General features: G+C 43.0%; 1 protein-coding gene across 3 annotated transcripts in view; it reads right to left on the bottom strand.

The window, feature by feature from the left end:
* The window catches only part of SPEF2 (sperm flagellar 2), a 231,501-nt gene that overhangs the window by 28,964 nt on the left and 176,826 nt on the right, over positions 1–25,711 (bottom strand). For all 3 annotated transcript variants that reach the window (XM_077462869.1, XM_077462868.1, XM_077462871.1), the window contains exons 24-30: positions 24,663–24,800; positions 20,750–20,910; positions 19,308–19,491; positions 17,942–18,101; positions 15,571–15,702; positions 12,684–12,822; positions 11,016–11,245 (exon numbers count right to left, since the gene is read on the bottom strand). In XM_077462869.1, coding sequence (XP_077318995.1) covers positions 11,016–11,245; positions 12,684–12,822; positions 15,571–15,702; positions 17,942–18,101; positions 19,308–19,491; positions 20,750–20,910; positions 24,663–24,800 — 1,144 coding nt within the window. The remainder of the gene's footprint in view (positions 1–11,015; positions 11,246–12,683; positions 12,823–15,570; positions 15,703–17,941; positions 18,102–19,307; positions 19,492–20,749; positions 20,911–24,662; positions 24,801–25,711) is intronic.

Genomic DNA, 25,711 nt, shown 5'->3' on the forward strand with positions numbered 1-25,711 from the left:
TGATTTCACCACCACAGTTAAAAAAGAGCATATATGCCGAAGCATGGGGGCATAAGGGGTGGAGGAGTGATTTTGCTCCTAATGCCGCGTACATACGGTCAAAATTCCGACGGAGGGCTTGCCCGTGGAAAAGTTTGAACGTATGTACGCAGCATAACTTTTTTGCGGGAGGATGCCCCCATGCTTCGGCATATATATATTTTAGGCACAGGTTGTGTTAAAAAATGTTTTATTTTTTACTGTTTTTTTTGGCAATTGCTTTGCAGGTATGGTATGGTAAGGTTTTACTGGGATGTTACTTTGTTTTAACGTTAACCATAATTTGCTTAGCAGGTACGCCATTCAGCTGCAGCGCGGATTTATTTATCTTGACAGCAACAGCGTTTGCTCCCACGATACATAAAGCCGTGACTCCAGTGCTGTAGGCGGTGATTTCACCACCACAGTTAAAAAAGAGCATATATGCCGAAGCATGGGGGCATAAGGGGTGGAGGAGCGATTTTGCTCCTAATGCCGCGTACATACGGTCAAAATTCCGACAGGGGGCTTGCCCATGGAAAAGTTTGAACGTATGTACGCGGCATAACTTTTTTGCGGGAGGATGCCCCCATGCTTCGGCATATATAAATGGTGCATGTATGTCCATCATTAGAAGTGGGTGGATGAAGGGAGGTATCTAATGGTGGGCATACCCACCGATCAATCTCTTTTTTTTCGTTCAGACAACATGACTCTCAGTAAATAGCTTGGGGTGTCTACTTTCCAAAATGGGGTAATTTGGGGGGGTTTTGTGCTATTTTGGCATTTTATGGCCTTTGCACCCTTAGAAATCCTGAAGGTGGTGATTGGTTTTCGGGATGCCGTGCGCGACTAGACTCCCAAAAAGTCCCACACATGTGGTATCCCCGTACTCGGGAGAAGTTGCGGAATATATTTTGGGGTGCAATTCCACATATAACCATGGCATGTGTGAGCAATATATCATTTAGTGACAACTTTTTGTACATTTTTTTTTTTTTTAGTCATTATTCAATCCCTTAGGACAAAAAAAATAAATATTCAATGGGCTCAACATACCCATCAGCAGTTTCCTTGGGGTGTCTACTTTCCAAAATGGGGTCATTTGGGGGGGTTTTGTGCCATCTTGGCATTTTATGGCCGTCAAAACTGTGATAGGTAGTGATAGGTATTGATGAGTAAAATAAAAAAATTATGCCCTTAGAAATCCTGAAGGCGGTGCTTGGATTTCGGGGTCCCGTACGCGGCTAGGCTCCCAAAAAGTCCCACACATGTGGTATCCCTGTACTCAGGAGAAGCAGCAGAATGTATTTTGGGGTGTCATTTCACATATGCCCATAGCATGTGTGAGAAATATATCATTTAGTGACAACTTTGTGCAAAAAAAAAAAAGTTTGTAATATTCCCGCAACTTGTGGCAAAATATAAAATATTCCATGGACTCAACATGCCTCTCAGTAAATAGCTTGGGGTGTCTACTTTCCAAAATGGGGTCATTTTGGGGGGTTTTGTGCTATTTTGGCTTTTTATGGCCTTCGAAACTGTGATAGGTAGTGAGGGGTGAAATCAAAAATTTGCACCCTTAGAAATCCTGAAGGTGGTGATTGGTTTTCGGGATGCCGTGCGCGACTAGACTCCCAAAAAGTCCCACACATGTGGTATCCCCGTACTCGGGAGAAGTAGCGGAATATATTTTGGGGTGCAATTCCACATATAACCATGGCATTTTTTAGTCATTATTCAATCCCTTAGGACAAAAAAAATAAATATTCAATGGGCTCAACATACCCATCAGCAGTTTCCTTGGGGTGTCTACTTTCCAAAATGGGGTCATTTGGGGGGGGTTTGTACTGCCCTGCCATTTTAGCACCTCAAGAAATGAGATAGGCAGTCATAAATTAAAAGCTGTGTAAATTCCAGAAAATGTACTCTAGTTTGTAGACGCTATAACTTTTGCGCAAACCAAAAAATATACGCTTATTGACATTTTTTTTACTAAAGACATGTGGCTGAATAAATTTTGCCCTCAATGTATGACTAAAATTTAGTTTATTCGATTTCTCTTATAACAAAAAGAAGAAAATATCATTTTTTTTCAAAATTTTCGCTCTTTTTCTATTTATATCGCAAAAAAAAAAAATCGCAGAGGCAATCAAATACCATCAAAAGAAAGCTCTATTTGTGGGAAGAAAAGGACGCAAATTTCGTCTGGGTGCAATATTGCATGACCGCGCAATTACCAGTTAAAGCAGCGCAGTGCGAAATTGGAAAAAGACCTCTGGTCCTTAAGGTGTTTATTGGTCCGGGGCTGAAGTGGTTAAAAAACTTAATAAATCGGAAAAGTGTGGCGTGCATTTGTACACCACCCCCATTTACTCTGATACTCCTAACTAAAATCTAGTGAAACCAATTGCCTTCAGAAGTCACCTAATTAGTAAATAGAGTCCACCTGTGTGTAATTTAATCTCAGTATAAATACAGCTGTTCTGTGAAGGTTTGTTAGAGTACCTTAGTGAACAAACTCAGTGGCCATCATGAAGGCTCAGAAATAAACACGACAGGTCAGGGATAAAGTTGTGGAGAAGCTTAGAACAGGGTTAGGTTATAAAAAAATCTCAAGCTTTGAACATTTCACGGAGCACTGTTCAATCCATCATCCGAAAATGGAAAGAGTATGGTACAACTGCAAACCTACCAAGACATGGCCGTCCACCTAAACTGACAGGCCGGGCAAGGAGAGCATTAATCAGAGAAGCAGTCAAGTGGCCCATGTAACTCTGGTGGAGCTGCAGAGATCCACAGCTCTGGTGGGACAATCTGTCCACAGGACAACTATTAGTCCGGCACCTTTATTGAAGAGTTGCCATTGTTGAAAGAAAGCCACAAGAAGTCTTGTTTGCAGTTTACAAGAAGCCATGTGGGTGACACAGTAAACATCTGAAAGAAGGGTGCTCTCGTCAGATGAGACTAAAATTGAACTTTTCGGTCTAAAAGAAAAACGCTATGTGTGGCAGAAAATGTTGTGGGGATGCTTTTCTTGCTGGGACAGGGAAGCTGGTCAGAGTTCATGGGAAGATGGATGCGGCCAAATATAGGGCAATCTTAGAAGAAAACCTGTTAGAGTCTGCAAAAGATTTGAGACTGGAGTGGAGGTTCACCTTCCAGCAGGACAACGACACTAAACATACAGCCGGAGCTATAATGGAATGATTTAGATCAAAGCATATTCATGTGTTAGAATGGCTCAGTCAAAGTCCAGACCTAAATCCAATTGAGAATCTGTGGCAAGACTTGAAAATTGCTGTTGACAGAAGCTTACCATCCAATCTGACAGAGCTTGAGCTATTTTGCAAAGAAGAATGGGCAAAAATGTCACTCTCTAGATGTGCAAAGAGACATCCCCAAAAAGACTTTCAGCTGTAATTGCAGCGAAAGGGGGTTCTACAAAGTACTGACTCAGGGGGGCTGAATACAAATGCACAACACACTTTCACATATTTATTTGTAAAAAAACATTGAAAACCATTTACTATTTTCCTTCCACTTCACAATTATGTGCCCTTTTTGTGTTGGTCTATAAAATCCCAATAAAATACATTTAAGTTTTTGGTTATAACATGAAAAAATGTGGAAAATGTCAAGGGATATAAATACTTTTGCAAGGCACTGTATAGATAAACGGTCCATGCAGTGTCCGTGTCTGCCGCTGACCTTTTTTTTACTAACTTGATTCGCTGCTCTCTGCTGACAGTGCTGAGTCTCCTCCTGTACGTGTACTGTTGTAGCTCCTGAGGGACCCTGGCCTGCTCGAAAGGGGATCTATGAGAGACCCTGGCTTGCTCTAAAGGGGGTCATGTTGGCTAACTATAAACATTCTTTGCAGGGAGAGCCTAAAGTACCTGGTGGTGCAGGAAAACCTGGTAGCATGGGGAATATATGTGAAAAGGTAAGACTAAATGGGGATCTATGGGGACCCTGGCCTGCTCTAAAGGGGGATCTATGAAGACCCTGCTAGTAGACAGTGTTTTTTGATGGTTTTTATTTGAAATGTACCTTGGTGTCCTTCACTGAGGTCTGTAATTTGAAAAATGTCTGCCACACTGTTAGTCCATGCCTATCCCTGCTGCACTGTAGCCTCTTGCCTACTGACTATGGGCACTGGCTTTTGAGGGGGCTCTATTCTTGGGAAGTGTGTGTCTGGGGGAGCCTTGGAGTGGTCTTGATTCGATTCAAGTCTATGTCTCCCCAAAACACACAGAATCTAGGAACTAGAGGACCCATATACATATTTGGGGCCTCTATGCCCAAATCAGCAATGACTGCTTTAGACTGTGAGACTATGTAGATATTAATATATTCAGCTCAAACCAACCTGATACTGGGTCTTCTGATATAATCTGTTTAAGGTGTTATGTGTGTCTTTGCCCCATTGCGTGTCTCCTAGGTGTGAATTCCAAATGTTAATTGAGTCACCTATTGTTTCTGTCTGTCTGCTCATCTCTTGGAGATTACATTCACTTTACCTTGTTATTTTTGAACCATTTTGGAATGTTATGTGTTTATGCTTATGATAATGTGTAATGTACTTTGTGTATCCAGGGTTGTGGGTTTGTAGCCGGGTCTCCGCTTGAAAGTAATTTAAGTCTACCCAAAGAATCTGTTAGGTCGTGTCGGAGGTACCATTCCGTGTAGCGAAACGGTTGCATGGCCCCCTGAAGATCTGAGTGGGACAGCGTGATTTCCATGTAATTGCGCCACCTCGCAAAAAAGTGGCGGGTGGGTTTAGGATTTCTGGTAATGGTATCCAGTCTCTCCATGTAGAAAAGCGATTCAATGGCCTTTTGAACCATTGATAGTGAAGGTGGTGTCTTGGAGATCCATGTTTGCATTATGGTCCTGCGGGCAACAAGGAGGCTCAGCTGGGCCCATTTTGAAACTGGGGTCCAACTCTGATCCCCCGGCGGAGCAGTTTGAGGAATATAACCAAATAGGCATAGTGTAATCTCTCTCGGAATCCGTTGGTGAGAGACAGAGCTAATATAGTCAGTAACATCAGTCCAGTAGGTATCAATGGTAGGACAGACCCAAAGACGATGCAACAACGTTGGGTGAGGCTCAGAACACCAAGGACAAATTTTCAAATTGCCATTATCCTTATCTATGTATACAGGATAGTACGCTCTGTGAAGCAGCTTAAATTGCGTCTCACGCCATGTTTCAGAAAGGGTGAGTTTCCGTACCCGTCTGTACCCCTCCAATAATTTATCTGGAATATCTTCGTCTTGCAGAAGGGTCGCCCACTGCCGGAATGGAGTGAGATGATATTTGTCAGCCTGATGTTGAATGAGGTGAGAGTAAAGATTGGTGATCGAGTAGTCTCCAGAGGCCACCGCCGTATCGATGAAAGACTTCTGAAAGGGGTCCGTTTGCGGACCGCAAAGGGAGCCCAAGTAGTCAATCAGCTGATAATAGTAAAAAAGATGGGTCGGTGGAAGCGAAAATTCCGGAGATAGGACTGCAAATGATTTAAACTTGCGAGAACCAGTGTTAAAGACAGCTTTGGTAGATGTAAGACCCTTTATTCTCCACTGCTCAAAGATAGAATGTAGCGTGGACGGTAAAAACATGGGATTCCCCTGAATAGGAAGATAACTTGACACGGATGTTGGCAATCCCAGTAGTTTGCGGATCTCCCTCCAGGCAACAACAGTATCCCTAATCAGCAGGTTAGATTTCAGATGAGACGGTAAAGCCTGTATTTTGGAGTGAAGAATTGCTGCCAATGAATATGGTGCCGTCATAGCCTCTTCCAGTCTAACATTGCAGTACCTAGAGTTGCCTGACAACCAATCTAGACCCTGACGTAGGAGGCATGCAAGGTTATAAAAGCGAAGGTTAGGTACCCCTGCCCCGCCATCAGTCTTCGGGAGGCACAGTTTGCGGAGAGCTATACGTGCTCTTTTACGAGACCACAAAAAGGCCGACAGTGCCTTGTATATTTTCTGGACATCAGTGTGTTTCAGCAGAAGGGGTATAGTTTGCATGGGGTATAGCAGTCTAGCAAATGATATCATTTTAAACAAATGGCATCTCCCGAAGAGTGATATAGGCAAAGCTGTCCATAAATCCAATTCCTGCACTATTTTGGAAATAAGTGGAGGGTAATTCAGCCCGTATAACGACGTCGGTTCCCGTCCAATGTGTATACCGAGATATGTGATGTGATGTTTGGCTATAGTGAACGGGGAGTAATGTATCCATTTATGGGACATCCTGGGGTTCAGGGGTAATATTTCACTCTTGTCAAAATTAACTCGAAACCCCGAGCATTCCCGAAAAGTGGCAAGGGTTTTTTGCAGCTTGTCAAAATCCGAAGTGGGATCAGTGGTGAACAACAGGACATCGTCCGCAAAAAGAGCGGATCGCAGTGTGTGATGACCTATCGGAAGACCACTGATCCCAGCCTCCGAGTTGAGCCAGCGAGAGAGAGGTTCAATCGCCAAGTTAAACAGTAGTGGTGACAGTGGGCACCCCTGTCTGGTTCCCTTGGATAGAGGTATGAAGTCAGACATGGAATCTGGGGTAACCAACCGTGCTGTGGGGGACGAATACATCAGGCGTAAAAATTGCAGAACAGGGCCCCGAAAGCCAAATTGCTCCAGCACCCTGAACAGCCAAGGTAGACTCACGTTATCGAATGCTTTTTCCGCGTCTAGAGAGATTATGGCTACGTCTTGTGTGGGGTGATTTTTGGCATAGTGAAGGGCTAGAAGAACTTTGCGAATGTTAAGGGTAGCAGAACGTCCAGACACAAATCCTGATTGGGCCGAGTGTAGCAGCGAAGGGAGAAATTTGGCTAGTCTAGCGGCAATTATTTTAGATAAAATTTTCACGTCTACATTTATAAGTGAAATTGGCCGATAGGAGCCAGGCATAGTGGGATCCTTGCCTTTTTTGGAGATCAGTTTTATGTGAGCATGCGAACCCGTGGGCAAATAAGGACCTCCCTGCCACATGCCCGCATAAACAGTCTGGAGGGTATCCGGCAAGTATTCCACGGTAGATTTGTAAAATTCCACCGAATAGCCATCCGGACCAGGCGCCTTGCCCGCGGACATGATCGATATAGTGCGTTTGACCTCTTCGAGAGTAATGGGGGCATTGAGTTCAGTAAGGTGGTCATCCTGTAAGGTCGGTAGATTAACGGAGGACAAAAAAGCGTCGGCCATATCTATATTAGTTAAGTCAGCTTTGTATAAATTAGAGTAGTAGTTGGTAAGAATGGCATTAATTCTATCCGCGTCTGATGTAACTGAGCCGTCTACATCTCGCATAGAATGGATGCGAGTGGTTTTCCTGGGTCCCGCGCATAATTTCGCAAGGAGTTTGCCTGATTTGTTCCCGTATCTATGAAAGTATAGTTTGGAGTATGCCAGTTGAGACAACTCCTGTTGCTCAGCCCAAAGGTCAAATTCCCTTTTGGCTTGGGCCCAGTCCTGAATGTGCTTCGGTGTGCGGTGTGTAATCAGGCGCTCATGAGCTGCTTTAAGCACTCTACTAGAGGCCTCATACTGGCGTCGATTGTGTTTTTTCAGTTGCGCAGTGTATGATATTATTCTGCCTCTCATAAAAGCTTTACCCGTTTCCCAAAAAAGATTAGGATCCGAGACGTGCGCGCTATTCGTGGTCGAGTAGTCAGTCCATGCAGTCCTAAGCATGTCTTGAAAGTCCGGGCTGTCAGCCAAATAGGAGGGGAACCTCCATAACTTCGGCCCTCGAAGGGTACCTGTGAGTGATAACTGCACTACTACTGGACTGTGATCCGATATCCTGGCATCTAGAATTTCTGAATCTCTAATGAATGGCGTCAATGCGGGTGATGCAAAGAAATAATCGATGCGCGAGAAAGACTGGTGCGGAGGAGAGAAAAAGGTATATTCTTGGCTCGTAGGGTGTTGTAAGCGCCATATATCAGTGAAGCTTATGGAAGACAGGGCTTGGGCTAATGGAGTAGGTTTGGGTGCAGTAGAAGTCAGTGCAGTCCCACTACCGGTGCCAGTCTTAGAACGGTCAGTTATGACGGACATCACCGAGTTGAAGTCTCCTCCAACCAGATGCTGTGAGTCAGGGAAGGCTAAAATCCATTGAATGACATCCTGGTAGAATGGCGAGCTCGGAGAGTTAGGTGCGTAAATATTAGTGATGGCCATGGGGGTTGAGTCAAGGATCAACTGTACTGTCACCTTACGACCCTCATTGTCAGCTTTAACAGATACTATTTCGTGTGGGAGATGTTTATGTATTAGGATGGCTACACCAGCCTTACGTCCAGTGGCAGGCGAGCCATAGACCTCACCCACCCATAATTTACGTAGCCGTTGGAAATCCTCTACCGTGAGGTGAGTCTCCTGCAGTAAAGCTATGTCCGCTCGGAGGCGTTTCAGGTGCCTCAGTACAGCCATGCGTTTACACGGAGATCTAAGCCCCTTGACATTCCACGAGATAACTTTCACGTCACATCCACCAGCGATTGATGGGACAGGAAAGATAGCCGGGTAGAAATACTAGTGGTTAGTGCAAGGACAGTCTTGCTGTGCTCAAGAGTCCCCGCGTTCGTATGTCTCAATATATAATCAACAGGTCTCAAAGGTCTAGAAACTAAAACAGGTGTCAGCATCTGGTGTACAACTACAAAAACTAGGTATCTATGCATCGATAAGGAACACAATGTGTGTGGTAACATCCCAACATATATGAACCTTTCCTTTTTTCCACATGAGTCACAACTTTCAGACTCGGCTACCAGCCCCGTCCCGTCCCTCCCCAGATGGCAGTAAAGGGGCCAAAAAGGGAGACAGTGGAACTCAGAGAGAATGAATGGGATTTAAGGGTGATAAAAAGAGAAAACAAAGGATAAACAGGGTAGCGAGTGTACCCAGTACCCCACAGGGGCACAAGACTGAGTGAATTGAGAGGAGAAGCAAAACCCTAGGGAGGGCAAATATACCAGCAATGAAACCCCAATTTCGCAGGGTAGGGGTAGAGGGTGAGGGAGCCGAGGTGAAAACTGCGATCCCCATTTACATAAAACGTACAACTTTTTAGCAAACAGTAGTGACAGTAAAAAGTGGCAATCAACAAGGCAACCTGTGGTGGATGCAGCCTCTGCTTGTCCAAGCAGAGCGGAAACAGAAAAAACTAGAAGCAGAAAAAAAAAAAGTGTAAGTCCAAAATCAAAGGCGGGCTGAAGTCATGAAGCCGTCATTGGGGCCCTAGGCGTTCAGACGGCATCCCTTCGTATGCATAGGCTAGTTCCACGACTTTTTTTAAAAGGGTCGAAGAGAAAGAGGGGGGGGAGCTCAATTGAACATAGAGTCTCACCATAAGGTCCTCCCATATTCGGCGAAACGAAGAACTTGTCAGCGGTTTCCGGAACGATCGTCCTTGGGTGTGACCCTGATGCGCTTGTGTGGAGGGTTAATGGGACTGCGGTGAGACTTAGGAGGTGCAGTCGACCTGTTCCCGGAGTTTGGAGAAGATGCGTCTGACACGTTCGATTGATCCATGGCAGACCCCAACGATTCAACGTACCGTTCGGCTGCTCCCGGCGTAGTAAAGGTGAGCTGTTCTCCTTCGTTACTTTGGAGGCGTAGCGTGGCTGGATACGCCAAAGAGAACTTGACACGAAGGTTGTAGAGAGCCGTACAGACCGGTGAAAAGGCTTTGCGTCTGTGCATAACATCCACAGAATAGTCAGCGAATAGGAGCAGTTTGACCCCGTCGATCACTAACGAACGTGAAGTACGAAATTTCTGCATAATAGCCGTCTTGTCGGCGTAATTGAGATATTTCACGATGACATGCCGGGGCTTGGAGCGTGATTCGGACGGCTGACCGATACGATGCGCTCGTTCGACCGTGCACGGCGCACGAAGGCCCAGTTGTTCGGGAATCATAATGGCGCATAAAGCTGATAGTTGGGCCGAGGAGACCGATTCCGGGAGGCCGATTATGCGTAAATTGTTCCTTCTGGATCTATTCTCCAAATCGTCCAGCTTCTCCCAGATCTCCTTCTGGGTATGAAGGACCCTGCTTAGCGTAGCAGAGGTACCTGCAGCTTCATCTTCCAGGGCCGAAATACGATCCTCAGCCTGTTGGAGTCTCTGAGCCTGGGCCCGTACTTCCAGGTGAAGCTGCTCCAACCCCCTATTGACTGCTGCATCCACTGTGGCTGTGAGCGTGGGACCCAGTAGGAGGACAACGGCGTGGGCTATGCCCTCCGGTGATGCTGGGTCTGCCTGTGGTGGCGCCGCGGAAATCGGCGAGTCAGAAGGCATCGGGGCCTGTTCAGTCAGGTGCGGCGCGGCCGCCATGTTGGCCGCGTGTGTCTCTCCCCCAGGCGGGAGCCCCGCCGAGGCTGCTTTAGCGTAGGATCGCTCCACAAAACGATCCATGAGGGGTCACCCTGCTGCAGGTAAGGTGTCGGTTCTCCCCGAGGTCCGTAGCGGAATTTAGAGCAGTATTGGCGAGGAGGGACACGGGAGCTGAGGGTGATCACCTCCTCCTCATGTGGCGCCGGAACCGGAAGTCTAGGCTTGTTTAAGTGACTAGTTGTTAATTAATGTTAATTAGATCACTGTCAGCTATTAGTTGCTATATGTAGATTAGCATACTATTTATGTTGGCTGTTCCTTAGATGTGCTATTGCTTAGGATAATGTGATCAAGCCTTAATCTGATCTTGTGTGATATACAAATTTTGTAAGTTTACAATAACGTGAGTTCCAATTTGCACCTAAGCTTGTGTTGTCTAGTATTTGGGTGCTCCGCTAAAATACCCGGTTCCTGGGTCCAGACTAAGGGAAGCTGTATCTTGACAGAAGCACCCAAGCTGGGGTCTGAACAGTTCAGCATCTATTAGTCTTAATAACTTGCCCAATAGCTACATGTATTAGTGCTATTTTGTATATTAAATTATCTAGCAAAGTTTAGAGCTACCTTCAGGAGCCACCTGGAGAAACTGACGATGTAATCTGTAAAGCTGAGATATGGTCAGAGTGCCATTGTAGGGCATTTCCATGGGAGGAGGTCTGGGAGGTGGGATGGGATCTGGGAAAACTTTGACATCAGAGCTGATATAGAAATCGGTTTGCTCCAGGACTAGTTCATACTGTATCTTAGTACTTGTTTCAATGTGGTGACGAGCAGTCTGAATCAACTTGTCAATACTGCAAAAAGAAAAAAAGAAGGGTAATCACACTGAAATATTTGGTTTATGTTAAAAGTGATTGTAAACAATAACCTTGTAAATCAACACATTCAGTTTAAAATAGAAATGAAAGACAACATTTTTTGTATTAATATAAAAAAAAACAATATAAATAACTTTTTCACATTTTTATAAGTGATCATATTCCCTCTGTTCTCAGCTGTATAAGAGCTGGAGTTGAGGAGAAACAGCAGCACACTGAGCTTCCCAGTGAATGGCTGTGCAGCAGGGGCTTGTCAGAACAAGTCTGATCATTGGAGGAGAGCAGGCTGAGTTTCCAGCACAGGTAGAGAACTGACCACAGTGTGTTCTCCTGCTTAGTGTGGTCAGTTTTTAAAAGGAAAGCAGAGGAACTGGCAGGGACACCTGGGAGTTCACATAAAGGAAGCAATACAACGAGAACAGGATACTTTCTCATACAAGTACATGGTACAGCAGGCACATATCAGGAATATGAAGTGTTGGGGTAGCAAACGCTTTAATTTATAATTCAGCTGGGAGCTTTATTGTGATAAAAGAAAACAAGTAGATGTAAAGTGCTGTTTTGATCAATATCTACTGTAGTACCCTGTGGGGCTGATTTACTTAAACTGGAGAGTGCAAAATCTGGTGCATGGTAGCCAATCAGCTTCTAACTTCCGCTTGTTCAATTAAGCTTTGACAAAAAACCTGGAAGCTGATTCGTTTCTATACAGAGCTGCGCCAAATTTTTGCACTGTCCAGTTTTACTAAATCAACCCCTGTATGAACTAAAATATACTGCCATTATGTACAGAATTGTTTTTAAAATTGAGCTAAGCCATTTAAGTGGGACTAATTAGATTGAGGAAAGGTAATAGGTTCCTAGAAGTGGAAAAACGTCAGGGCCATGGATGTCATTGGGAAAACACACCATTAGCTTTATGGCTCCACAATGGATATTCTCTCTGCCTGACATGGTTGCTACTGTGCAGTCTATTCCTATCCATTTATCCCACTCGCAAGGTGGCTTTTGTATGGGGATTGACTGTGTAGGAGCAGCCAGTGGAAAGAGAAATTTGTCAGACTATTATCATGGGATGCAGGTAAGTATATATATCAAGGGTGGGCGAGGGTGAGTTACTTTAGATCAGGGAATAGGCAGGAAGTATACATGCACTATGTACTGTAAATATAGATAATTATTATAATATATATTATGCTTAACTTATAGCATATGACATGTTTAAGTTTTAAGTAATATGCAGCAAGACTGACAGCTCCATCCTGAAAAAAACGAAGACACACCACTGTAAACGTGTATTTCTGACCTGCATTTTAAAGTGTTCTGGGCAATTCTTCCCATGAGATAAGTGACAACATGCTGCTTATGTGGATCTGGAAATAATACAGATTACTGTATACACTTGGTTACTTACCTTGACATCTCAGCAAGGAATCGAGCCCCCAGCCACATGTTCATGTCTTTATAAGCCTGCTGTGCTTTTGATAGCATGTCCTGGTACACTTCCAAGGCCTTTGTTTTTATCAGTTCAGTCCGAGCATTTACAGCTGCCTCTGTGGAAAAAGATGTTTTAATCAAAATGTGTGAAGAAAAATGTAATTGTACACAGTTTTAACACTACTAACACTGAACGTGTTTTTGTTCCGTACTGTAACCAGTCTGGCACGCCAGGCATGATACCGGTCCGCATGTCCTTTAGCATTGTGGGGTGCCTTGAGAGGGACTTCCTAAAAAATTGCACAGCACCATTCCAAAGCACCATTGCCCAATGCTGATGGGAAGACACCTGACCTTTGATGGTGCTAATGTTCAAGTGTTGTTCTACCCCTAACTGAAGAAAAGGAAGAACGTGGTCCACTGAAAAAGAATGTGGGGAGACCCTAAAAACTCACACCAGTGAAAATACATTCTCCAGGCTCAATGACTGAAGTGGATTTATTAACGTTAAAGCAGAGTTGGGACAACTTAATCTGAAATGCTTGTCTCTTAGGACCTGAGTTCTGTCAAAGGCAGTGAATCAGAGGCAGGGTGGAAAATCTTAACAGATCTGGCTAATCTGGTGGAGACCATGGAATGTCAGCTAACAGAATAACAAGGTTGGCATACCACACTCCACTATGCCAGTCTTATCTATGATAATGACCAGAATGCCCTTGACTTCAATGCTTTGAAGTAGTTAAGATAAAAGTGTTAGCATAGTAAATGCATAGATCAGGGCACACTGCTCCCACAGCACCCGAAAGGCATCTGTGGCCTCCACTGTTGCGTTCCTCTCTCTGGAGACAAATTTGGTCAGTTTCTCCCCAATGCAGACATATTGTATGCCTCAGAACATTTCTTAAAAGAGAACATTCCCTCAGGTCCAAATATCATCTGATGAGAAAAGTTGCCTTGCAGTTAATTGAAATATGAAAATTGCCCAGGATAGGACAAACTCTACTTCCAATATTCCTGGTGACCCCCGATGATTGATGTAAGCCAAGCTATGGCACTTGCCAACTGAAGCCAAACCAGATGTCTGACCAGCCAAAAGAAGAGTCCAGTAAAGTAACAGACAAATCGCTCAACATCTAGGATTGTGATTACCAGCTTTAATTCTTCCTGAGATCAAAAACCTTGAATAGAAGATGATCCAGAAATTTGGCATACAGCAGATAACTGCAGTCGAGACAAACTTTCAATGCCAGGGAAGAAAAATCCTGCCTTCCTACAATGCCAGAGACAGAAGCCACCAAGCTGGAGACATCTTGGTTTCAAGATGTAATTGGATCGTCTTTTCTAGAGAAAGATTAAACTTGTCCCTTGCATATAGAACCACATGGAACGTAGGTAGCATCAATCCCATCACTCACATTTCACAGGAACGGTCAACATTGAAATTCTGGTTGCCACACCCAATTATGAAGTTTCACCTGGGGCAAGCACAATTTTGGTCTGAAAGGCTACCAGGAGAAAGCCCCAGTACATAAAGTGATGATTCGGAATCAGAGATAAATTCTTGTAGTTCTGTAAGCATCTGAAAGACTCCAAGTTCCACATGGTAGTTGACACAGTCCATGGACGACAACCACTTTTCATTTGTGGCTCTTCCCTTCGATCTTGCAGTTCTATGTGTATTCACAAAGGTCTTCACACTACTTCTGGGTTTTTGAATGTGGAGGCATTCTTGTCATCAGATACCTGGACAATCTACTTTTGCAAGGGCAGAGCACTCTGCCCTTGCAAAAGTAGATTGTCCAGGCATCTGATGACTAGAACGCCTCTACAATACCCAGAAGTGGTGTGAGGACCTTTGTGAATACGCTTAGAACCACAAGACCGAAGGGAAGGGCCACAAAAAAAGTAGTCGTCATCCATAGCAAAGTGAAGAAATCGATGATGACCTGGAAAGATGGGAAAGTGTAAATACGCATCCTTTATGTTGAAGGGTGCTAAGAAGTCCCACGATGAAAGGAGGCAGTGGCAGACCAAATTAATTAAATATGAACGCATTACAAGCTTTTCATTTCAAGATGAGATGAATGCCTCCTTTGGGTTTTGGAACTGTAAACAGGTTTAAATGAAAACCTTAAAGGAGAAGTATGGTCAAAGTTCTTTTGGCCATACTTCTCCTGTGGGTCACAGGGGTGCATTTAGTTCTGCACTTCTGTGACCCAGATTCAGAGTTAAAGTCCGCTCTTGGCCGAGGCTCAGGTTCTTAGTGCACCACTGAGAGCCTGAGTTAGCCGCTGCCACCCCCTCCACAGTCCAGCACTTCAGTGAGTGCTGGAGGGGCAGAGCTGTGTGCTCAGAGTGGACCCCAGAACTGAGCAATCAATGGTCTCTCAGTACTCGGCATGGAGGTGGCAGGGGACAGCTGCAGCATCGGATCGATGTTGCATATACATGGCTACAAGAAGGTCCATCATATTACCGAGCCGCAGTAAGTTGTGAAGCAAGACATCCATGTGGAGGATGGTGGCAAAACTCTATTTAGTAACCACTGGATACTACCTCCCCACTCAAGTGTCGGCCATGTTATCTTCTTAAATTTTTGGGGCCAGGACCACTTTATTTTCAGTAAGTACACATCTTGTTGTGCAGCGCAATGCCAAATTGCAAAGTGTGAATGGAGCCTTATGGATCTTTGATCGCTACTGTAAGAAGGTTCAGCAAGCCCACTGATTCATCTGCTGTCTGTAGTTTTGTCCTTTAACACGTTCTCTTTATTTATTAAAGCGGTTCCTCATCCAAACACTTTAAGTATCAGTCTGTTTTAAAATACACATTGTAACTGTATTATTATTGCAACACAATAATACCTTCAGATTCCAGTGCAGCAAAATATTCTTGCTTCATTTTCATTTGCAATTCCTGTTGTCTCTGCAGCTCTGTGTTGTCCTCGGGAGCTGAAGGGGGAGGCGAGGGGGCTGCAGGTCCAGGAGACTTTCCTCCTGTAACAAAGGTAAAATTCTCAGGATCTCCCTTTATTTTATATCTGGACACGTACAATTATATCTCAGTGTGAGTACTAAGCTGATGTGTTCCCTGCAGAGGTGCTGCTTTTTCTCATTTGGTGATATGGTGAAATTCTGGCAGGATTCGATTTACCACTACATCCTCACTTTGGCCTATGGTTTACAAGACTTTACTTAGAGTGTTTCTCAAACAGATTAAATTTAACTGCTATGTTATGGACATTTGGATCAAAAGACTAAAAAAAAAGGTAATTACCTTTGCCCACAATGAGACCATCTTACCACGATAATGGGTACTTAGAGCAGAACTGTGAACATTCAACTGCTGCTAGCCTTTTAATCTGTAAACTAAGGGAAAAGCAAGGTGCTCAGACCCCATTCAAACTACTTCCCTTAATCTCTTGAGAACTTTGAGGATAAATTGCTCCACAGTGCTAGAGTTATAGAGATCAGTGAGGGCTTGTATTAGAACATATTTTCAGCTTGTTATAAATGTGTAATTATCCAAATATCCATAGTTTAGTCTACTTTAAAGTGGTTGTAAACCCTTACAAACCACTTTGACCTACAGGTAAACCTAGATTAAGGCTTACCTGTAGACACACGGTTTAGGAGATATTTGCCAAAAGACAGGAAGTTTGTGGCGACAGGAAGTTTGGTAGGGAATCGGTTGTGAAGCTGCAAGACTTTACTGCTGGTCTCCCTTAGTGGAGCTGGCAGCTGCAGCACCAGACAGCACTGGATTCATGGACAGGTAAATGCCCTAATATTAAAAGTCAGCATCTACAGTATTTGCAACTGCTGACTTATTTTTTTTCTGAAGGAGCCTGGTGCTCCACTTAAAGTCTTCTGGGGCCTATGACGTGTCCCAGAGGATGGTGGGAAGGGAGGGGTAGAGGAGAACTTCCAGTCGGATCGCCTAGGCAATCTGAGCAGAAGTGGGAGAGGGCACTTGTCAAAATCAGGTACCGGATCCTCCCAAAAAAGTTTCATTTGGGGAAGAGAAGGGGGGAGGAGGCCTTAAAGCGTAACTTCTCCTTTTGGGGGAGCTCCACTTTAAGCATTTCTCTAGAATTGCCAAAGTCATTATATACTCCTGGAGTAAAAATCTAATAACATGTTATTATTTATTGTATTAAGATCTGAACATGCACTACAGACACAGATTTAGCCATTGTGATATATAACATCTTCAGATATAAAACCAAGTTTCATAAACAATCAAAAATCTTGCTTTTTGAAAAACAGAAGTGCAACTTTAAAATGTAAAAACCTAAAGACTGTAAACTCTATTAGCTGTAATGTCAGTGCACGTATTACCTGAATATATTACCAACATAAAATATATAAATATAAATAATAAAATAAAATAAGAAAACTTTTTTGTTTTTCTTTCAGCAACTTAGTAGATGTACCCTACTTATTCTTATGTGGTAGTAGAGTGTTAATTTGTACGTAAAATTTCGATTTAGCTTTAGTCATAGTCTTTTGACTAAAATGTCATTTTAGTTTTAGGCATATTTTAGTCATCTGAAATTGTTTTAGTTTTGTAGTATTTTAGGCGACTAAAATAGTGTTAATTTTAACAATGAAAATATATGCGCTGACAAAATGAACATTGCCACCCACTACAGGCTGCCTGCATTCTACCTACAGATTGGTTGGGAAGAAGAGAGCAGTAGTGAATGATCTTTAGTACAGGAAACTCCTGCACAACAGATCCAGGAGAAATGCACAAATGACCCAAATAAAAATAGGCAAACCTCTTGTATTTCGTTTGTTTAGTCAGGAGTTTATCTTTAACCACTTGCCACCCATAGGCCATTTATATATAGCCTGGACTTCTGGTAGTTACAACAAGCTCACAGCTGCAGCCATGAGGCTGGTAAAAAAAAATGTCAGTTGGCTCCCAGCTTCTCAGTAAAATGTTCCAGATGGGTGTAGATCACTTTTACTGCATTGTGTTTACCCTCCAACATCCCCTATAAGGACTACACATATTTCTATGACCTTAATACTTAAATTGCTTGCAATTACATTTTTACATGTATAGATATGTATCCTACGGTATATCTGTAAGTCAGGAAAGTCATACGTATATTGTATATGTGGTATATAACAATGACACTTTCAGGGCCTAGGGTCTGGTTCAGGTCATCACATACGTATAATACAAGTACAAATACAAGTTTCTCTTTCACAACATTAACAATACCTTTTTTTCTGTTTGGTGATTTTGGAGGTTTCTTTTTTGCCCCTTTTACGCTGTCTCTGGAAGCTGCCTGGGAAGTTTTAACTCGCTCTTTCTCCCTGGCTTCCATCATCTGTCGTTCCTTCTCCCCTTCTGCTTCTAGAGCTTCTTTTTCAAGAGTCACCTGCAATCACATGGGAGGAGAGCTATTAAATACGACTGCATCATGCTACATTAGTCATCAACTATAAGAGGGCTATCTACAAATGCAGACGCTATAGATGAGCCATTCTCCACCAGGGCTTTGTGGATCCCTAGGTTTCCTTCAGAGTTCGCTAGGGGTTCCTTGAGCAGAGGCAGATTGACTTTCCATCTAATGATGAGTGCATAGTTCCAGGGCCAACATGACATGACAGAATAAAGGGCATACAAATTATGATCTTTGTAAGGGTGGCATTCTTCCCACCAACTGCTACTATAAGGTGGGTATTCATCCTTCTGCTCACAAAGGAAGGGTCATTTTTCCTCTCACAGATCATTATGTAAAGGAAGCCTTTTCCCATGGACTCCCAATTAAATGACTGACCACCAATGTAAAGGGCATTCTTCCTCTCTCAGAACACAGATATGAAGTGACAACTCGCCTATTGACCACGAGTGTAAAGAGACTCTTCACTACCCATCAATGTAAGAGAACCCTTCACTTCAAGTGTTTGTAAACTTTAGATTTTTTTTAAATAAAAATAACAAATATGTCTATACTTACCTGCTCTGTGCAATCGTTTTGCGCAGAGCAGCCCCGATCCTCTTCTGGGGTCCCCCCGTCAGTGCTCCAGGCCCCTCCCCTTCATCGGGGTGCCTTCCCAGAAAGCTGCTTTCCCTGGTGGCACCCATGCGGGCTTGCTCCCAAGTCCCGCTGCTGTGTCCATTGACTCGCTCCCGTGTCACAGAATTTGATTGACAGCAGCGGGAGCCGATGGCTCTTGCTGCTATCAAACTGTCCAATGTGGAAAGAGACAGCGGCTGATGCTAAATCTAAACAAGAAATCTGTTCATTCTCCCATCCAAGTTAAACAGTGTAGATGGAGGAATCTCCCCTACTGGCTATTGTCTTCTGACAGGCAGCACCTGTAGATGTCAGAATACCTGAACACTGGCTGCAGCTGATTGGCTCCTTTGATTTTCAGAAGGAAGGATGTCAGGTGGAATGGTGCTGAAAGACCACACACAGCTCAAATTTTCTCAAAAAAAGTTCATCAGGAACCAGCTGAAATTCACCACGTGAATTATTCTATACCATTTATTGATCATAAGAAATGGATGTGTACTTTTAACTTGTGCAGATTTTGTAGGTGAAGATGTTGAACAGTATGCTATAAACTAAAATTACCATATTTGTAATAGCAGATAATGCTGTTTGCCACGTGTCATGAATAATTTTCTGATCGGTTTCCGAGATGTGTCCATTGCTCTCCAAGGAGGGATCGTCTTTTCCTTTCATTGTGACATGCTTATTTCTCTGCTTGGTGGAGCTCTGTTCTGGGGACTGAGTTCTTCGAGGAACAAGTGGAATCCTACAAAGAGGAAATTTATTCATCTTTAGTGTGACTAAATAAAATATAAATCCTCTAAATATGCCCTTCCATTTCAAAGTGGAATAGCATTGCTATAATAATGTAAGCCTTGCAATTTCCAGTATAAGAAAAAAATCATAGGGAAAACACTATATGATGCAGACACATTACAGGGGAACTGTCATTGCATAGTTACATTGGTCCAGTTTGGATAAATTCAGTTGATTGCACATGATTTGGAAAGGCACACACCTGTCTATATAAGGTCCCACAATTAACAGTGCATGTCAGAGCACAAACCAAGCCATGAAGTACATGGAATTATCTGGAGGCACAGATCTAGGGAAGGGTAGAGAAAAATGTCTGCAGCATTGAAGGTCCCAATGAGCACAGTGGCCTCTATCATCCGTAAATGGAAGAAGTTTGGAACCACCAGGACTCTTTCTAGAGCGGGTCATCTGACCAAACTGAGCGATTAGTGAGAAGGGTCTTAGTCAGGGAGCTGACCAAGAACCCGATGGTCACTCTGACAGAGCTCCAGCATTTATCTGTGGAGAGAGGAGAATCTTCCAGAAGAACAACCATCTCTGCAGCACTCCACCAATCAGGCCCGTATGGTAGGGGGCCAGATGGAAGCCACTCCTCAGTAAAAGGCACATGACAGCCCGTCTGGAGTTTGCCAAAAGACACGTGAAGGATTCTCAGACCATGAGAAACAAAATTCTCTGTCCACATGAAACAAAGATTGAACTCTTTGACCTTAATGCAAGTGTCATATCTGGAGGAAAACAGGCACTGCTCATCACCTGGCTAATACCACCCCTACAGTGAAGCATGGTGGTTGCAGCATCATGCTGTGGGGATGATTTTCAGTGGCAGAAACTGGGAGACTAGTCAGGATAGAGGGAAAGATGAATGCAGCAATGTACAGAGATATCCTTGGTTAAAAAGCGCTTCAAAGCACTCTGGACCTCAGACTGGGGTGAAGGTTCATCTTCCAACAGGACATCGACCCTAAGTACACAGCAAAGATAACAAAGGAGTGGCTACGGGATACTAAGTACAGGATACGGGATAGTAAATGAACGAAAGACAATAATTAATTTTTTTTTTTACAAAAGCAGACATTTTGATCATATCTTTATATAGCAAATTTTGGTAAAGAATGGTAGAAGCTGACTGGTTGCTAAGATGAAAACAAAGATGGCCACTTCATACAAAGGTTTATTCTATGGAAATGTATAGAAATCTTTTATACCTTTTGGGCAGTTCAGGTTCCTCCTGTACACTGGAATTAATGATATCGAGCAAAGGAATACGGGCAAATTCCTGGCTGTTTTCAGGTGGAATTTTGTTCTCCATTCCTTGATAATAATCATGAAGAAATCTCATTGTATCTTGAAATCGGTCAACTTCTGCCTGTGTAAAAAATCCCAACAAAATAACCAACTAATAAATATACAGAACATTCAAGCCTATAAATATCAAATATACAGTATATGTTAAGGGCTGCGTAAATTGAGGGTGTTATATACGCACCTGTAAAAAAAAAAAAAAAAAAGTGTATTAGTAGCCCTGCCATAGGAGGAACTATAAACGGCAAACAGTATTAAACTGATGTTACCATGTTTGTATATTGTGTGTTTACCTCATTACCCAATCATGGTAACACACATAAAATTGATATAGTTAAAAATGCTCCTGGATCTCCTTTGTCCCTGTAGACCACAAGCTGACTGTAGGCTTCCTGTCCCGACCATTAACTGAATTGATAGAGCTGTCAGAGATATTTAAGGGTGCAACTACTTGTATTTAAATAATAGTTGTGGGTCAGGAATTTCTGTAGTCAGTGTGTAAACTGTGAGGCTTAATGTACACAGGATATTTTTACAACCTCTCCTGAGTGATTTAACCCACGTTTAAAACAGCCGTTTTGCCACGTTTACATGCCACGTTTACCCGCGTTTGAAAACATTTTTATTTTTTCGAAAATAGGTAAAAATGAAAAACGCCTGTAAACGAAACGCGGCTAAATGCGAGTTAGCAAGTTTAGCTGTGTTTGGTGCCTGAAACATCGGAAACTTCAGCATCTGTACTCATTTTTTTGCCTTCAAAGCAAAGCCTATAAACGCAACTGCCTAAAAAGGACATTAAACAAACCTGTGTACATGTACACATAAGATAACATTGGATGAGTTCAGGGGCAGTTAAAAAAAAGAATCCAACTGCCTCTGAACATCCGTTTTACCAGCAGCAGTGTACATGGGGCCTGAGAGTTAATTTCATGTGTGTGTGTCTGCCCATTCTAATTTATTGCCCTCCTGTCCCTGAGCTACTTACTTACTATATTGAAATTAAAACAAGAAATATGTTTTTTGCCTTAATATCTGCCTTAAATCACATTACTAATTGCATATTGTACTTGTTTGTAGCCTAAATACTGAAATTTGCACTTAAAACTGTAATTTTTTAACTTTTGGAAATGCCAGTAAAAACTTGATTGTGCCAGTACATTTTGGGTGTCGTGTCAGTAAATTTCAATCTGGTAGGTTGGCAACAATGGTTATACTCAGGTAAATTATTGCACTCCTTGGTCAAACCTTAGTAGGCTGAACATGCTTGGAATAGATCCGATTTGCATTCTTTCTGCAAAGAGAATAAGGTCCATTGACTCATGGCAGCCAGCCATATTTTCTATGTCCATCAACTGACATCAATAAAAAGATATATGACTGGCAGAGATACTGCCCTGCAACTCAGCCTTGAGCCTTGCATTGTCTTAGTGAACAAGCCCAGTAATGGGAATAGCAGCACCTGCCATAAAGATTTATGAAGGCAGCTATGAAAATAGTAACTGACAAAACGACAGCGCCTAAGCCTGGGAACATGAGAAAAACCACATTCACAAGCAGCCCACACTAGGAAATACGGTGCACAAAGGGCACACTAGTTCATTTTCATGCTGGGAGCACTGTCACCTGCACAGCCAGAGTTTACAGGTGCCCTTGGTATTGGAATACACCAATTAGCCATAACATTATGATCACCCTCTATAGCATTATGACCACCCGTCTAATAGTGAGTATGTCCCTTCCCCTTTTGTCCACCAAAACAGCCCTGACCCATCAAGGCATGGACTTCATAAGGCAAATCATTGCACTGCATCTACCTTGCCTTCTTCCCATAGTGCACCCTGATGCCATCTTTTCAGCAGGTCGACAAACACTCACCCAGCCACCCACATGATGTAAAACAAAACGTGATTCATTAGACTAGGCCACCTTCTTCCATTGCTCTGTGGTCCAGTTCTGATGCACACATGCATGTTGTAAGTGCTTTTGGCTGTGGACACAGGTCAGCATGGGCACTGTGACAAACCTAACCAAGATAGGGACTTCTGAAGAGGACTAGGAGCAAGCCTCTTACCCACTGACTATGGCCCAAGGAGAGAGCAGATCATTCTCTAATAATGGACACTGAGAATGCGGTGGATTACTTCAGATGAGACAGTAATATTTATCCACAATATCTACTATTAAATATATAAGGGGACTGCAGAGTAGCCTCTTGCCTACTGACTATGGGCCCTGGCTTTTGAGGGGACTCTAGTATTTGGGAGGGGTGTGCCTGGGCGACCTTTGGAGTGGTTTTGCTTTGGATTCGGGTCCATGTCATCCAAAACACACAGACTCTGGGAACCTAGGACCTGGATACAGATTTGGAGCCTCTGTGCCCAAGCCAGCATTGACGGCTTCAACCCCCCCCCCCCCCCCCCCTCCCCTAGACTCAGAGCAGATGTTAATATAATCAGCTCAAAGCAACTGGATACTGGGGTATCCTGCTATAGTCTGTTTACTAAGGTATCTTTCTCTCATGGTATAATTCCTCCATTGTGTGCTTCCTACTTGTGAATCCCCATTCCTAATTGAGTCACCAATTGTTTCTGTCTGTCTGCTAATCCTCTTGGATATGCAACTAGCATTGTGTCCACTTTACCTTGTTACCGATATACTGTGGGATGTTGATGTTAATTTGATTACTGTTTATGGTAGCTGTTCATTAGATGTACTGTTAGATGTACTGATATTACTGTTTAAAAATTTAATTGCCAATTAGGATAATGTGATCAAGCTCTTACCTGATTTTGTGCGGTATGTATTCTGTGTGAATTTAAAATAAAGAGTCAGTTCCAGTTTGCACCTAAGCTAGTACAGGCATACCCCACTTTTAAGTACACAATGGGGTTTATTTACTAAAGCTGGAAAGTGCAAAATCATGCTCACTTCTGCATAGAAACCAATGAGCTTCTAATCCCAGCTTGTTCAATTAAGCTTTGGTAATAAAACCTGGAAGCTCATTGTTTCTATGCAGAAATGACCCTGATTTTGCACTTTCCAGCTTTAGTAAATAAACCCCATTGTGTACTTAAAAGTGGGGTATGCCTGTAATTGTTTAGTCCTTGGTTGAAATTCTCAGATATAGTACCTGGTTCCTGGTTCTAGAGTGGATGAAGCTGTATCTTGGCACCCGGAGCGGTGTGCAACTGACACCTTTCTATTGCAACCAACATTAACTTTTTCTTCAGTTTGAGCTACAGTAGCCTATATACCCTATATAACCTTACACCCATGTAATAGTGAAAATGGCAAATATTGTGAATAAAACAAAACAAAAATTAATTAATAATAAAACAAAACAAATTAGTTAATAATACATTTGAGAGCTGCTCGTTATATAGCTAATCGTAGCTTAAAATTGTTAAATCATAAATTATTTAACCGTGGTTAACTAATTTATGATTTATCAATGAGACTTCGCCTTCAAAAAAGAAAGGGGGCAAACCGCACTGTGTCTAAAGATGCAGGTGCTGCAGCTCAGGATCTAGCCAGCGTGAGTGCGCCCATAGGAAGCAGCTTCCTATGGAGGTACTCATCTAAAATGAGGAGCTTGGAGTCCAGAGGGGGACCCCAGAAGAGTCGGATAAGGGCTGCTCTGTGAACAAAACATTGCACAGAGCAGATATGTGTGACATGTTTACCTTAAAAAAGTTTACAATAAATCACTTTAAAGCATATATTCTGATAGTTGTGTAATATCTGTACTAGTCTTGTATAGATTCCTGATATCTTTCACTAGAAAATAAAAACAAACGTCTTCCTTCCTCCATCTACCTGCATCAAGGAAAAGAAGTGGTTCATGAGGATTCCTAGGTGATCCTGCAGCCAGCCTTCGTTCATGATGTCCGCTTGCTCCTGCTCAGCTTCCTCCTTCCTGTTGTCACAGATATCCCACAAGCAGTCTCTTAGATCCTTGTAACAATAAAGCAGAATTAAATGCATATAGTTCATTCATTTTAATACCAGTTGTTTTTATCACAAGATAAGATTAACTGAAATAAACTTCACACTATTTGATAATTTGGATATTGTAAGGATTTTTATTGTATGTATCCAGTGCTAGTTTAAATGACTTGATGCATGTCAGACCCTGTAGGTTGGATTTCTCCAGATGCACAAAAAAAGCAAATGGTAAGCTAAGCATTTTTGCATATTAAAATGTTTGTGAATATTGGTATAATGTCTCACTATATACAGTTTTCCTAAAGAGATTCTTGAATCTGATACAATAAATAAATATAGAAATAAATTAGCAGCTACAAATACTGTACCTGCAGACTTAATAAAAGGACACTGTCCAGGGATGCAGCGCTATCCTCGCCCCAGGCCGGTTCTTCGTTGGTCTTCAGGTCCCCGCTACCGTTATGTTTACTGTGGGAAGCTGGCTGTGACTTCTTGCGACTTCACAGCTGGCTACCCACTGCACATGCACGAGTCATGCTGTGCTTTCTAAATGGTTCTGCAGCCTCCTGGGATCTGTGATGTGTCCCAGAAGTTTGCATGTGGGAAGGGGGGGGGGGGGGGGGTGAACCTCCCATGGAATCACATAGGTGATTCCAGCGAAAGTGGGAGCAGGTACCTGACAAAACTATATACCTGCTCCCCACCAAAAAAAAAAAAAGAAGGGGGGTGAGGGGGAGGAGGATGTAAACTGAAACTTCCCTATTTAAGTTAAGATCCACTTTAAAGTGATTGTAAAGTCTCATTTTTTTTCTATTAAAATTACAAACATGTCATACTTACCTGCTCTGTGCAGTTGGTTTTGCACAGAGCAGCCCAGATCCTTCTCTTCTTGGGTCCCTAGCTGGAGCTCCTGGCCCCTC

This window comes from Lithobates pipiens, unplaced genomic scaffold (assembly GCF_037356315.1).
Source record: "Lithobates pipiens isolate NorthernLeopardFrog02 unplaced genomic scaffold, aLitPip1_a1.2 Scaffold_3, whole genome shotgun sequence".
NCBI lineage: Eukaryota > Metazoa > Chordata > Amphibia > Anura > Ranidae > Lithobates > Lithobates pipiens.